The sequence below is a fragment of the Penicillium waksmanii genome, assembly GCF_028829765.1.
Source record: "Penicillium waksmanii strain IBT 27052 chromosome Unknown utg000010l:1.0-3698451.0:1.0-3701458.0, whole genome shotgun sequence".
In the NCBI taxonomy this organism is placed as follows: Eukaryota; Fungi; Ascomycota; class Eurotiomycetes; order Eurotiales; family Aspergillaceae; genus Penicillium; species Penicillium waksmanii.
In genome coordinates this window covers 2,858,765-2,870,983 of record NW_026643256.1, presented here as the reverse complement: position 1 = coordinate 2,870,983, position 12,219 = coordinate 2,858,765, and the positions used below count along the sequence as shown (strand labels likewise).

Sequence of the window (12,219 nt, the reverse complement as noted above, 5' to 3'; positions counted from 1 at the left end):
CTCGAGTCCTTTGTTCGCATATCCCCCTCATTTCCCCATCTGACATTGATTTCTTTGACCAACTTACCTTAGTCACCACCTATTCTTAGCTTCCAGGAAAACCCAAATCCAGCTCTCGCCAATCAAAATCCCGTTCTGTTGATATACTTAGACATGAACCATTGATTGGTTCTCCAGTGTCTACTCCCCCCGCGATGAAACGACCCTTCAGCATTGATTTAGCGCGCGCCCAACCCTACTGCAGTCCCGCGCGACGTCCCTCAGTTAGCGCCAGCCCTATGCCGACAATAGCGATGTCTGTTTGACCCCCTGGGCTGATTGTTTCAGCTTTCACTCTTGCCTCGCGAACCTATGGAGGAGCAGGCTGCCCCGTGTACCGACAGGGTGGAGACCCTTTGTTCGCCAACCGCCGAGCCATACCACCCGACCCGTGAAGACAGTTTCATTATGGACTAGGCTAGGCGCGTTGAAGAAAATAGAAACATGATCTTTCTTTTTCAGTCTTTGGCGGCAGTGGCTGTTCGCAGCTGTCGCAGCTGCCGCCAAGGGGAAGGGGTATGTATGAAAAGATCCCATGGGCTCGGTGCTATAAAGACTTGATCAAATCCACTGGTTGGATGAAACCACTACGACTACGACTTTCTTTCTGTTTTCTTTTTGACTGCAGCATTTTCTTGCTCTCTTTCTTTTATCCGTTTCATCTCGGTCTTTCTTTGACTCCGGTGGTCTATGAATCATCCTGGTTGATGAGTTCAAGTTCTGCCTAGACTTATTGTTCCTTCGTATTGCATACTTCATCCAAGCCTTCGCCATTCACTGGTCTTCATCGCATATTACCTAGGTATATACCTGACGACAATACCTTGCGCTGCGCGCATTTTCTTTACATCGCCTCAATCTCCGTCTTTTCCTCTCAAGCTCTTCTTTTTGCCAAACCAAACCTCTCGGCTGACTACTTCGATCTCCATCACTCCAACCACAACCCCCAACATGGCTTTCCTCCTCGTGAAAGTCCTCGAACTCGGCTACAACCGCCACAAGAAAAACAAAGCCTCAAAAAAGGCCCAAAAAGAAGCCGAACTCTACGGCCAACCCCCCCTATCCAAACGCCCAATACCCCCAAGAGCCGTACCCAATGTCTTCATATCCTCCCGGCGTCACGCCGGGCACTGACATGCGCTATCCACCACCAAACGGCGCCCCACAAAGCAAACGTGCCAAATTCGCCGAAATGCTCATCTCAGCCCTTCGCTTCTTCCAATTCGTCTTCGGTCTCACCGTCATCGGGTTATACGGCAAAGACGTCCACCACGACCACGAAGATAAGCACGAGTGGAACTCGAAATGGGTCTATGCCGTCATCACCGCGTTCCTGGCTACCAGTACCGCAATCGTGCACATGGTTATTCCGTTCTTGATGCGTCGCACGTCTCGTGGGGCATCAAGCCCGTCCAATCCTGCGCTCCAGGTGTCGCAGTTTGTGTGGGAGTTTGTCCTTTGTATCCTCTGGTTGACCCTTTTCGGGATCTTCGGGAAATTGTATATCGGTGTTCATGCGGATGGGGATTCGAAGAAGCAAGAGTCTGATTTGGGCGATGCGTCAAAGATTAATCGGATGAGGCATGCATGTTGGATTGATTTGATCAACTTGCTTATGTGGGTGGCTACTTCTTCTTGGATTCTGCTTAAGTGGTTGAAGGCGAGGAGGGACGGTGGTGCTGCTACTGTTGTTGATTCTGAGAAGGAGGGTGAGGGGGCTTCTTTCTAGAGGTGATTTTCTTAGTCGTGAATGGTTTGGGTTTGCGGGTTGATCCTGCTGCCAAGGGTGTGTGATATGTCGTTTCTCTTTTCTTCTCTCTCTCTTTTTTTTTCAACACTCTTCCTGCGGGGGGCTCTCCTGTCTATCTTTCTTCCTACCTCCGCTTTCTACCCTCAGAAGATGTAAAGGAAAAAGGAGGCTGTTCTATCATTGCATTGTTTCATTTGTGAGATGGCGTCCCTAGGTCTAGGTGTTTCTGCTAATTTTCGGGGGGGAGTTATTCCTGTTTTCACTATGTTACCAGAAGCATCAATATCATATTATCTTGATTTCATAAAAATCTATGCACACATGTAGCAGTATACAGTGCCTAGAAGTGATAATTTGGAAGTCACTTCTTTTTCAAGTTCTGGCGAGGGCTTCTTGGTCCTTGATTGATTTTCCAATTCTACTGAAGAGTACATCATTGGTTGATATACCACCCTGGAACACTCAATTTCTTGGCAATTGCACATAGCCTCAATTGCGAACGAAGGACGCAGGAATTTGTCATAACATTTGGTGGAATGCTGAGTACTTTTTAAAGGAAGCCTTAAATACCTTATGAAGCAGATTCGTGTTGTATCACACTATCTACAAAAGGACCTTCACGTTTATACCGTATAGCAATGCAAACCATATAGAGCCCAGGCCCATCTGGCTGAGCCTCATCTAAAAACGGGGCCAGCGGACCCTTGTTGACTTCTGTTGACTTTTCAATTTCGCCCCCGGGTCCGCCCCCGGGGTTAGCCTTGGCCCCCGTAAATATACGCACTGAGCTAAATTTCTTTCTCTGCTTGATTTCCTCAATGCCATTTTGAATTGGTGAGGATTTGATTATCGCCGACCCTGTCCCAAGATGTTCCAAGGTATGGGACCGCCTACGTGGCTCATTGTTCTTGGTGCCATCGTCGCTACCCCTATCTACCTTGCATGGCTTACCGTGATGGTTCCCTCCGCTGCATATGATTCATATCGCAAGCATAAACAGAAGAAGCCCCGTGTTCGTAAACGTGCGTTGACACTTCCACTGCCCGATTCGTCTTCCCCTTGGCGTCGACGCCAAAAGACATTTGACCAAGCGCAATCCCCATTCTTCCAACTACCCATGGAAATCCGGAGAATGATATACCATCAGGTAATGATGCCCTCCAATGGAGCGGATCTGTATGTGGCCATAACAGATCACCGGCAGGATGACTTCTCACGTGCCGATGCGCGTACTCGTCGCCAGATGCGGCAGAGGAATATATGGCAACCGGTCAATTGGAGAGATAATACAATCAAAATTTTTGATCTGTCTTGTCCTCGTTTAAGAGGGGCTTGCGGGCTCTTACGGTCTTGTAGGAGAATGTTAGTCACCTTGTTGTCGCTTTATGCCTCCACTTTCTATTCTACTCTCTGACAGCCATCCAGGTATTCCGAATCTATAGACTTGCTCTACACAGGAAGTACCATACTTATCGGATCACCAATGACTATCATGGTTATGGAACAAGTAATGGTGCCACACCGTTGGGATTCCATCCTTTCTCTCCATCTCAATACCCGAATCTTCCCAAAGCTTTTCTTCGGATTCGGTCATGCGTGGATGAGACCTTACGACGAGACTTATTACTGGAACGAAGCATGTGATGTCATTTCAAAAATGCGGGGTGTTGAAGATCTCAGAATCTCTTTCACTAGCGGCATGCGCGGGAGTACTGATCTCGATGATATCAACAAGTTGGTCTTTGTCTTAAAACCCCTGATGGTTGTGCAACAAGTATCAAACTTCAATGTTGATATTTACTGGCCCATTCCAGTTGATCAGAATGAGCTTCAGGACAGACTAGGGGGGGGAAACCACCCTTTTGCCTCGAAGTAGTGGAAGATCTCAGCAGGACATCCATGGGATAGTACATTGACCTTCGAGGTTTAGCAATATCAAAATGGGCGCAGGTCACGGTGGTTTCGAACATATTGCTAGCCGTTCGGCTTAGCGTATCATGGGTTACACATTGAAGGAAAGCTAGTTTTCGATTCTCAAATTCGACTCATTACCATCTCTGCTCATAATTGATAGTATCCGGTAAGAATGGGATACCATGGCTGATGAAAGATTAAAGATTCGCGCATGTCGGGACACAGCCCCAGTAACACTATCGTTGCGATGAATAGAAGTAGATAAACGGAAAAGCCACTGGCCCGAACACGCACTCTCTCTCTCTCTCTCTCTCTCCGATAATTCTCGTTCTACCAGGAAGGCGGATCAAGGGAATGAGCCGATTGCTCCAGGGCAATGGCAAAAGGAGATTTCTCGAAGATGCAATCACTCCCAGTTCCATGCCAGACAACCTTTTGTTTCTCCTGATGATCGGGCTGTTCTTCCTTGCGCTCCCATTCCAGATCCTCCGCCCGCGCTGAGCGGCTCTCTTGGGACTCATTTCCCACCATATGAGAAATTCCAGAGAAGTAACTGGTGGACTTTTCGCTTTCGTTATCAGTTCGGCTGGCCCGGCCATTGAGAGTAGGCACCCGGACCTCATTCAGAAATGCAATTGCCGCTTCCTCTTCGGCTCTGGCAGCGGCAACCGCTTCAACAAACCTGGTTCGAAACTCTGGATGGCTGAGTGGCGTAGTAGTTGGCTGTTTGTCCCATTCTTCGCTTACCAACATCCATTCTTTGAGATACTCCTTGCGAGGGACTGGGCTCCATGCATGCTCGCACATCCACCATGGCCTGGTTGGGAGGGGAATCAGGCCGTCGAGGGGACTGTCGTCGTTGAGAATGCCGAGGAGGGTGTTTTCCATCTTCTCAGGCATCGGGATTCGTAGAAGGCCCGGGAATCCGGGCACTGGGTATGAGTCGAAGAGTTGGGCGATTCCGTTAGAGAATAGGCTAGGGTCCTGAGATTCAGCGCGCTGCTTTTCATGGTCTCCTGTCTGGAAGTGGGTTTCCTGGGGTTCATGACTAACCGTCTCTAGTCCTTGGGAGAGAAGGGTGTCAGCTTCGGATACGTTCGAGGTTGCTGCTGCTGTCGTTGTGGCCGTTGCCGTCTTGCTCGAGGATAGTCGAGGGATCTCGATGCTACCGATATCGGCTAGAGCTTCTTTGATCTTGGCGAGCTCGATGTTTTCCTGGGTGTGAGTTGGGGTTGTGGCTGGAGGTGAGTCTTGAATGGGTGGGACGTAATCAGGGTCGAAGACCAGCTCAAAGGAGCTCATGGATTCAAGAGGATCGGCCGGTGGATGTCGAAGAGGTTGAGTTTTCTGCGGCTGTGGCGGTGGCTGTTGCTCGCTGGATGGACTGGCCGTCGGTTTCGTCACAGAAACCTGCGATGACTTGCGACGGTTGAAAAGAGGGCGACGGCGCCCGGATCGTATTCCCGAGGCGAACTGAGATTTCTTCGGAGCTTGTCGACCTGGTGTATACTCCCTTGGCTGCGGCTCATTCTCATTCTCATTTAAGCTGAGAGTTGGGGAGTGGGATGGGTTGCGGGTGATACTCCCACCATCGGGCTGCTCAAGAAGCAGCCGCGTGGTCTTGTTCGATTCGCCTTGAGGGGCACTTGACTTCTTCAAGATAGGTTGAGGCATGGCCTTAGCCTCAGTTGGCTGTGGTTTCATCTCTGGTTGGGATACTGGTTGTGATACTGCGTAGGATGGAGAGCCAGTAATCGGGTGGTATTCTGGTTGTGCTCGAGACTGTGCAGTGTAGATGTGATTAGCACCTTAGGAAGTATGTGAGTTGAAGCTGGGGTGACGCTGAGAGGTTGGGAAGCTGGGTCGAGTGGGGTCGAGTGAGGTCCAGTGAATGTGTCACATTGGTGAATACCTACCTTGCGGGCTTGTTTGGTCGGAGGTTTCCCGGTCTGGCCAGTGGGAAGAATAATCCGAGAGACAAGATCGTTCAACCTCCCAACCTTCATCTCGGTGAGCAGGCTTTCACTACTCCAGATTCGCCAGAAGAGATATTCTAATCTGCGGTCTGCCTGGGATTCGCTGGCACGCCGCGAGACGAGGAAAGCTAACGGTCCCGACTACGTTAGATACGTCTGCCTAAATCGTATGTCGCAAGCTCAAGCATACCTTGCCAGAGACCTTTGACCATTATTAGATCCACATTCTGAGTTCTGCGCAACTCCTCCGGGGTCACCTGCGAGATCATCAACAGACTTTGAGGCATCTTTTGGTCCATGATGAGTCGCGAATAATGGTGACTCGGAGCTGTCAAGAGTGCTGGAGCACGGGGTTGCACTTGTAAGGATGATGCAAGGGAGTGAAGACGGTGACCATCGGGGACGGCAGCGAGGTGTGACAGAACCCCAGGATTTCGGCTAGAATGACAAAATGAGGAACCAGAAAACGGTACTCTGAGGGAATACTAGAATGCTTCGATATAGTTGGAATTTAGGATGAGTGGGAAAGCCAAAGGCCACCGAAATTTGGCAATGGCGATATTGTTGGTACAGGCTGCGGTGAAGCTGCTGACAGTGAGGCGACCAGTCAAAAAGAAATGCGGGGGGGGCAGCAACGGGTCAAAGAAGCAATATAGGCGGACGGATGAGTAGTTGATTGGATGGCGTTGATGGTTGATTTGACTTGATTTGACGGGGGATGTCAGATGGGGTCTGATGGAAGGGGAAACGACGGGGCTCTGCGTTGTCCCTCAGAAGTCACGAGTTTCCTTGTCCAGTGACTTCAACAGTACTGATCAGTGATCACCAATCTTCTTGAAGACGACACCACAGCCTCAAAACCCAAGATAGGACCAAAGCAGTATCCAAGGTCCACGTCTAAACTGTACCCAACTGCTACCTGACTGGACCACGATTCTACATCCAACTATGACATCGAACCAGCGGTGAGCAGGCACAGTGAAAAGGAGACCCAACACCACAAAGGAGGCCAAGCAGTGACGAAACCACAAAGAGGTGGGTATGGATGATTTGCTTTGCGAATAAAGAGGAAGTGGCGTTAGAAGGTTTGGATGTTTCCTGTCATCGAATCGGACAGTCGGGACGGGCCGGGATTGGGGGCTGGCTCGACCGGATTATAAGGGCTAGCGGTCTCGGTCTCGGTCTCAGTCTCCATACGGAGTAGCCAGATCGAGCTACTAGTACCTCTTGGAGCAGCCGGCCTTCAAATGACAAATTTGAATCCAAACACGCCCCCTCATCATTACATTCCGATTTGCCCCTTGCGAATAGTGGTGCCCCATCGCCCTACCTTCCCCTGCAATTGAACTTGGGCTAGTTCGCTATGGCTGAATATTCCGCATTTCAACTCCATTTAATGGGCAACCTGCGATCGAGGGCGAATAGAACAACACCTACCTTGGAGATCCGACGATCAGCAAACACGCACTCCTAGGAGATCCTCAGGGATCTTCGGAGATGAGAACCTTCCCGGTGGTTTTGTTGCCCAACCTGTGGCCGAACTTTCCATCTCGATTGATGCATGGAACTTCTCCCTACTGCACCTTCCCGCGAGTGTGGAGAAGTTTGTTCAAATCAATTCGACGAGACTGCACGCTGGAGGAATGTGAGCAAGCTGCAGACGCAAGCTTGTCTCATCTGGACTGCATTCGTCAGGCCTGGGGGAAATCCCCCTTGATATCCCCGCATTGGCCTCCACTCCAAGACCCACCGATTGGTATTTCAAAGGTGCAGAGAAAATGGGAGAAGCGGGGTTGATCTAAATGGACACCCCTTGCCAGCTAGTAGATATACATATGGCTCTGGGAAAGATTGGAAAACTGATATCTACATAGCACCTGGGCATCCAATCGTGTGCACATCTATGGATGCCGAGTGCTTGAATTCTCTCATGGTATTCATTGAATCTCTGGGTGTGCGGTTGAGTTACTTTCAGTTTATGATTCCAACTTGAAGGTTAGCTATTGCCTGTGCGAACATGACATTAGGAACTAAATGTCTTCTCAGGCCGCCACTCGCTATAGACCACCTATTTACAAATTACCGCCGGTCCCAGTAGCGCCGGTGCTCCTTGGTTATGGTATTGATTCGGGCTACCTTCCCCCCTGCCTCTTCACAGAGTAGTCTATAGAAACAACCATGATCATCCTCAAAAACACGTGCTCATTGATTTTCTTGCGTCTTCGTACTCGATGGGTTGAATGGATTAAGTGTTAAGTCCACCTGAGCGTTCTAGTACGGTCGCTTTTGAAGGAATGGATCTCTGTATTGTATTAGCGAGTTCCAAATGCTTGCTGAATTTTCTAGTTATATATGCTTCTTATGGTGGTCTATTTGATATTGAAATGGTAAACTACGAATAGATGAGCGCTCCACAGATTTGTAAAGCATTTTCTGAGAAAGCTATCCAAACGATCGGGGTAAGGGTACAGGGGTATTGCTGGTCAGGGCTGTACGCCCATCCAGGGTTCATTCTCCGTTATTCCATCGGTTTTTGTCTGCTGGCATTTTTGCCTTTCGACAACCTTTTTCGACTTTCAGGGGAAGAAATAAATGGATCTGATCTATGTCACTGTTCAAGAATAAAGAAATAAACTTCTAAGGTTTGAATTTTGTTCATGACACTAGAAACTAAAGAATTTTCGTATTCCACCACGGGCCACGGTCCGATATCAGGTATGGAAGTTGTTCTGTCATGGCTCAATGTGACATTGCATAGGTCTAGTAACACGGTGTCTTGCTTTGTGCGTGTTGTGGTAGATTTCATACATGTGCAGATTGAATCATTTCATGTTTGTTAGTTAAATCGTCTGAACAAAAACCAGTTTGCTAGGGCAAAAAGTGGACGAATGGCGATTCGAACGCCAGACTTTTCGCATGCAAAGCGAACACTCTACCAACTGAGTTATACGCCCATCAAGTATCTTCATAACTGAGCTGAGTAAGCCAGATCCCTATCGCGCATAATATCCAAAATATACACAAATTGGCATGTATAAGAGCTTTTTGAGGCATATGCTTCAGGCATTCTAGATAGACCTATATCAACCTCTCTCCTTTGTCGAGATCATCATAATCTCTCTCTTCCTCTCATGTAGAATTCGACCTCTATCATCAAGGATAGAAGCTGTCAGTCAGCAATGTCTCCGTAGCTTTCACCTTCACCTCCTACACACACTCTAACAATACAACTACCTTCTATTACTACACGTACTACCATCCGTATAGGTTATATGAGTCCCTTTCTCTACGCTCCCTGAGCTATCGCTATCGCCACTTTCTTGCTCTCCCCTCTGGGGAAGAGGGGCGCCATCACCGCCGCGTGCGCGCTATCTTTCACTTCGGCACGCCACCAGCGGCCACAACAACAGCCGCAACACGCTTTCATCGGCACTTCTTTGATTCAAGCCCATTTACCACCACTTCGTCGAAACAGCCTCTGTTTCCTTTTACGGGCACCGCCCTCGCGGCGCTCGCAACCACTACCAGCGCTCTTTCGCCTCATCTCTTACTTTCGACCCGCGGCCGTCTCCCCCGCCTATTCCTACCGATGTGGCTCTCATTACTACTAATGCTCGCAACCGCCCACTCTCGCGGCCTCACTACCTTTATGGCCTCGCTGCTGCTTTCGTGGCCTCACTGCCCTTCGCGGCGTCATTGCTCTTTAAACCCCCGAGATTCCCACTTTTCTCCTCTTCTTTTCTTCCTCCTGCTTTGAAACCAGCAGATATGAACAAGAGTATAGATTTGCTGCCGGTCCATTCATGAGAATAGGTTAACTGAAAGGGTACGAGCATTTCATCCCACCAAAAGAGCCGATGCTAAGAAAACCTGGCAGGATAAATCCGGCGATGCTGTGATGCATTCGCATCGGATGTACAGATCTCTGGTGTCCTGAGTACTTCCTGAGTACTTCAGGTTGCTCTCTTGGGTATACCAACAAGCCAATCCCTACTATGCGCGCACTTGGCGAAAACCCCAAAGCCATGATCAATCCTGAAGGCTGACGACGCTCTTGCAGCACCCAGATACTCAGCCGTGTAGGGTGCTGTCCCCCAAACCGTGTTGATCTATGGCCACGGATGTTTCTACATGCGTGCGTTGGGCGAGAACGCCGAAGCCGTGTTCAATCCTGACGGCGCCCTTGCAACACTCAGGGTACCTTGATTCGTTACATACGAGATGGAGAAATAGCCCTATGTGAACTCGACCTGAACTAACCTTGTCGACTCAAGTCGCGAAATTTGGAAGTGGAAACTTGTACGGACTCACAATGCACAACCCGAAATCCGCAATCACTGCGCTGGTGCTTGAAGCCCCATGCCACAATGCTGAACCATCCCTCCAACCACGTCCTGCTGGCCGGCTGCTATCTCACCCGGATAAGAATCTCACCCTCTGCAGCCAACAGACCAACAGCCAACTTACTATAAGCATGGATCAAAACAATCATCCTATCATTTTGCAGTAGCTCACAGCAACAGTTCAGGTCGTAGGCGTACGGTTACCTCGGTAGTGTGCCAGTACGGGGGCTCCCCACAGGGCTGGATAAGGGACAAATAGAGGGGAAAATTAAAGAATCCGATAAAGTTGTCGTTCGCGGAATACGGTATCCTCTAGAACTGCCGAAGCTTGGTTAGTTCCAATGTACTATACCCTAGCCCATCGCTAGGAACGGAGAGCTGCGTCGCCTGGCATGGCTTGTCGGAGTCGATTGCCAGGTACTGTGTTGGAATTCCTCCTCCGAGTGATTAACTCGAGCTGAGTCCAATCTGACTCTATGTCGGATTTAATCTCCGGCAGAGGTATGACGCTGTCAAAAAGGTCGCAATAGAGGTCGTGGACGAACAAGGTTTCCTCGCGGGAGGCAGCAAGGTGAAAGGCCCGTGATCTCTTTGGGAATTGAAAGGGCGAAAAAGCCTGAAAAAGCCTGAACCAAAATGCCAGGAGTATGTATACATGTCATTGGTAGAGGTGTTGATGCGGCGAGTGGTGGTGAGGGTAGAGTTAGGGCGGTGAGAAGGGCGGTAAGCTGGATAAAATGAAATGGCCCCACTTTACCCGCGAGCTAACTCAATCTGGATTAGCGTTCCGTGGCTCGGACCTCAACTTTCAGATCCCCACATCAAGAGGCTAAATGAAATGCATTTTAAAACATGAAAAAAAACTGATGGAGTAACGGGGAATTGAACCCCGGACCTTTCACATGCGAAGCGAACGTAATACCCCTATACCATTACCCCGATCGTTGAAGTGTTTTCGCAGAAAATGCTTCACAAACTTGCGGACTGCTCAGATATTGGTTACCATTTCAGAATCAAATAGACCACCATAATAACCATAAATTACTAGAAAATCCAGCAAGCTATTAGAATTCGCTAAAATGATGCAGAGATCCATTCCTTCAAAAGCGACCGTACTAAAATGCCCCAAGGTAGGCTCTAGCCTGGCTCGGTGAAAACTAAAATGTAAAATGTTCAAGTAGAGGTATTATTCACGATAATTGAGAGATCGAAGCCTACTATTCAACAGCCCTGGAACTGAGGGCTGCTGTTATTTGCGACAAACGATTTCCCCATGCAACAATCCGAACCATGCGTCGTCATCTTCCACAAAGACTTTCCACCCTTTAGCGATCTTGTCGAGGTCTTCCTGACTCGAGTACCCTTCCTTGATAGCAGTCGTCGCAAATCCAGACGATCTTGTTCGTTCTCCCATGGAACCGCCCCAATATTCACGTTCTTCCTGGCTGCTAAAGCACCACGAACCTGCAGTTTTTTTGATGTTTTCCCGTGGAAATCCTGCTTCATGCGCCCAAACATGTATATATCTTCCGGGATAAGGATTCCCTCCTTTCGCACGTCCCATTTTCTCCCCGAGCTCTTGCCACGCAGAAATACCCTCTGATTCGGGGTACCAGGTTTGCGACGCAGACTCGCGTGCCGCGACAATTCCACCTTGCTTGACCACACGACGCATTTCCTGGAGAGCTCTAACGGGGTCGGCTATGTGCTGTAGAACTTGATGTGCGTGGACAATGTCGAAGGTATCATCCGGGAATGGGATAGCATGGATATCGCCAACTTGGAAGCTGACATTGGTGATGTTTTCTGAAGCAGCGAGTTTTCGGGCCCCATCGAGCGGTTCGGGGACATATTCAATACCGTTAACGTGCCCGCGGGGTACGTGCTTGGCGAAATCAATTGTGATGCTTCCTGGGCCACAGCCGACGTCGAGGATTCGCAGGTCGGGTTGGATGTAGGGAAGCACATAGGCTGCGGAGTTGGAAAGCGTACGCCACCCGTGCGTTTGGATAACCGAGGTAGAATGATCTGTGGTGTATACTTTTGACATTTTTGATGCTCGGAGTGTGTCAGTTATGAACTTGAAGTGGGCTTGAAACCCTCAACTTTATATTACGTTCAAATCACTCGCGGGGCGTAGCTGTGGGTCCGGAGTTGACGAACACGCCGGAGTTGAGCGGCTGAACTTTCAAGGTTA

The 12,219-nt window shown here is 49.3% G+C and overlaps 4 protein-coding genes across 4 annotated transcripts; 2 read left to right on the top strand and 2 right to left on the bottom strand.

Moving 5' to 3' along the window:
• Window positions 1–1,135: 1,135 nt before the first annotated feature.
• N7481_013030 (MARVEL domain-containing protein) lies at window positions 1,136–1,768 on the top strand (the record flags this gene model as incomplete). The annotated part of the gene is made up of 1 exon (XM_057272249.1): window positions 1,136–1,768. One exon carries the CDS (start codon window positions 1,136–1,138, stop codon window positions 1,766–1,768), a length of 633 nt encoding a protein of 210 aa, XP_057116437.1.
• Window positions 1,769–2,657: 889 nt separating this feature from the next.
• Window positions 2,658–3,665, top strand: N7481_013029 (uncharacterized protein; the record flags this gene model as incomplete). The annotated part of the gene is made up of 2 exons (XM_057272248.1): window positions 2,658–3,059; window positions 3,363–3,665. 2 exons carry the CDS (start codon window positions 2,658–2,660, stop codon window positions 3,663–3,665), a joined length of 705 nt encoding a protein of 234 aa, XP_057116436.1.
• A 368-nt stretch (window positions 3,666–4,033) lies between these two features.
• N7481_013028 (uncharacterized protein) lies at window positions 4,034–5,978 on the bottom strand (the record flags this gene model as incomplete). The annotated part of the gene is made up of 3 exons (XM_057272247.1): window positions 4,034–5,485; window positions 5,620–5,807; window positions 5,870–5,978. The coding sequence occupies 3 exons, from the start codon at window positions 5,976–5,978 to the stop codon at window positions 4,034–4,036; spliced, it is 1,749 nt and encodes a 582-aa protein (XP_057116435.1).
• A 5,293-nt stretch (window positions 5,979–11,271) lies between these two features.
• N7481_013027 (class I SAM-dependent methyltransferase) lies at window positions 11,272–12,072 on the bottom strand (the record flags this gene model as incomplete). The annotated part of the gene is made up of 1 exon (XM_057272246.1): window positions 11,272–12,072. The coding sequence occupies one exon, from the start codon at window positions 12,070–12,072 to the stop codon at window positions 11,272–11,274; it is 801 nt and encodes a 266-aa protein (XP_057116434.1).
• Between the last annotated feature and the right edge of the window lie 147 nt (window positions 12,073–12,219).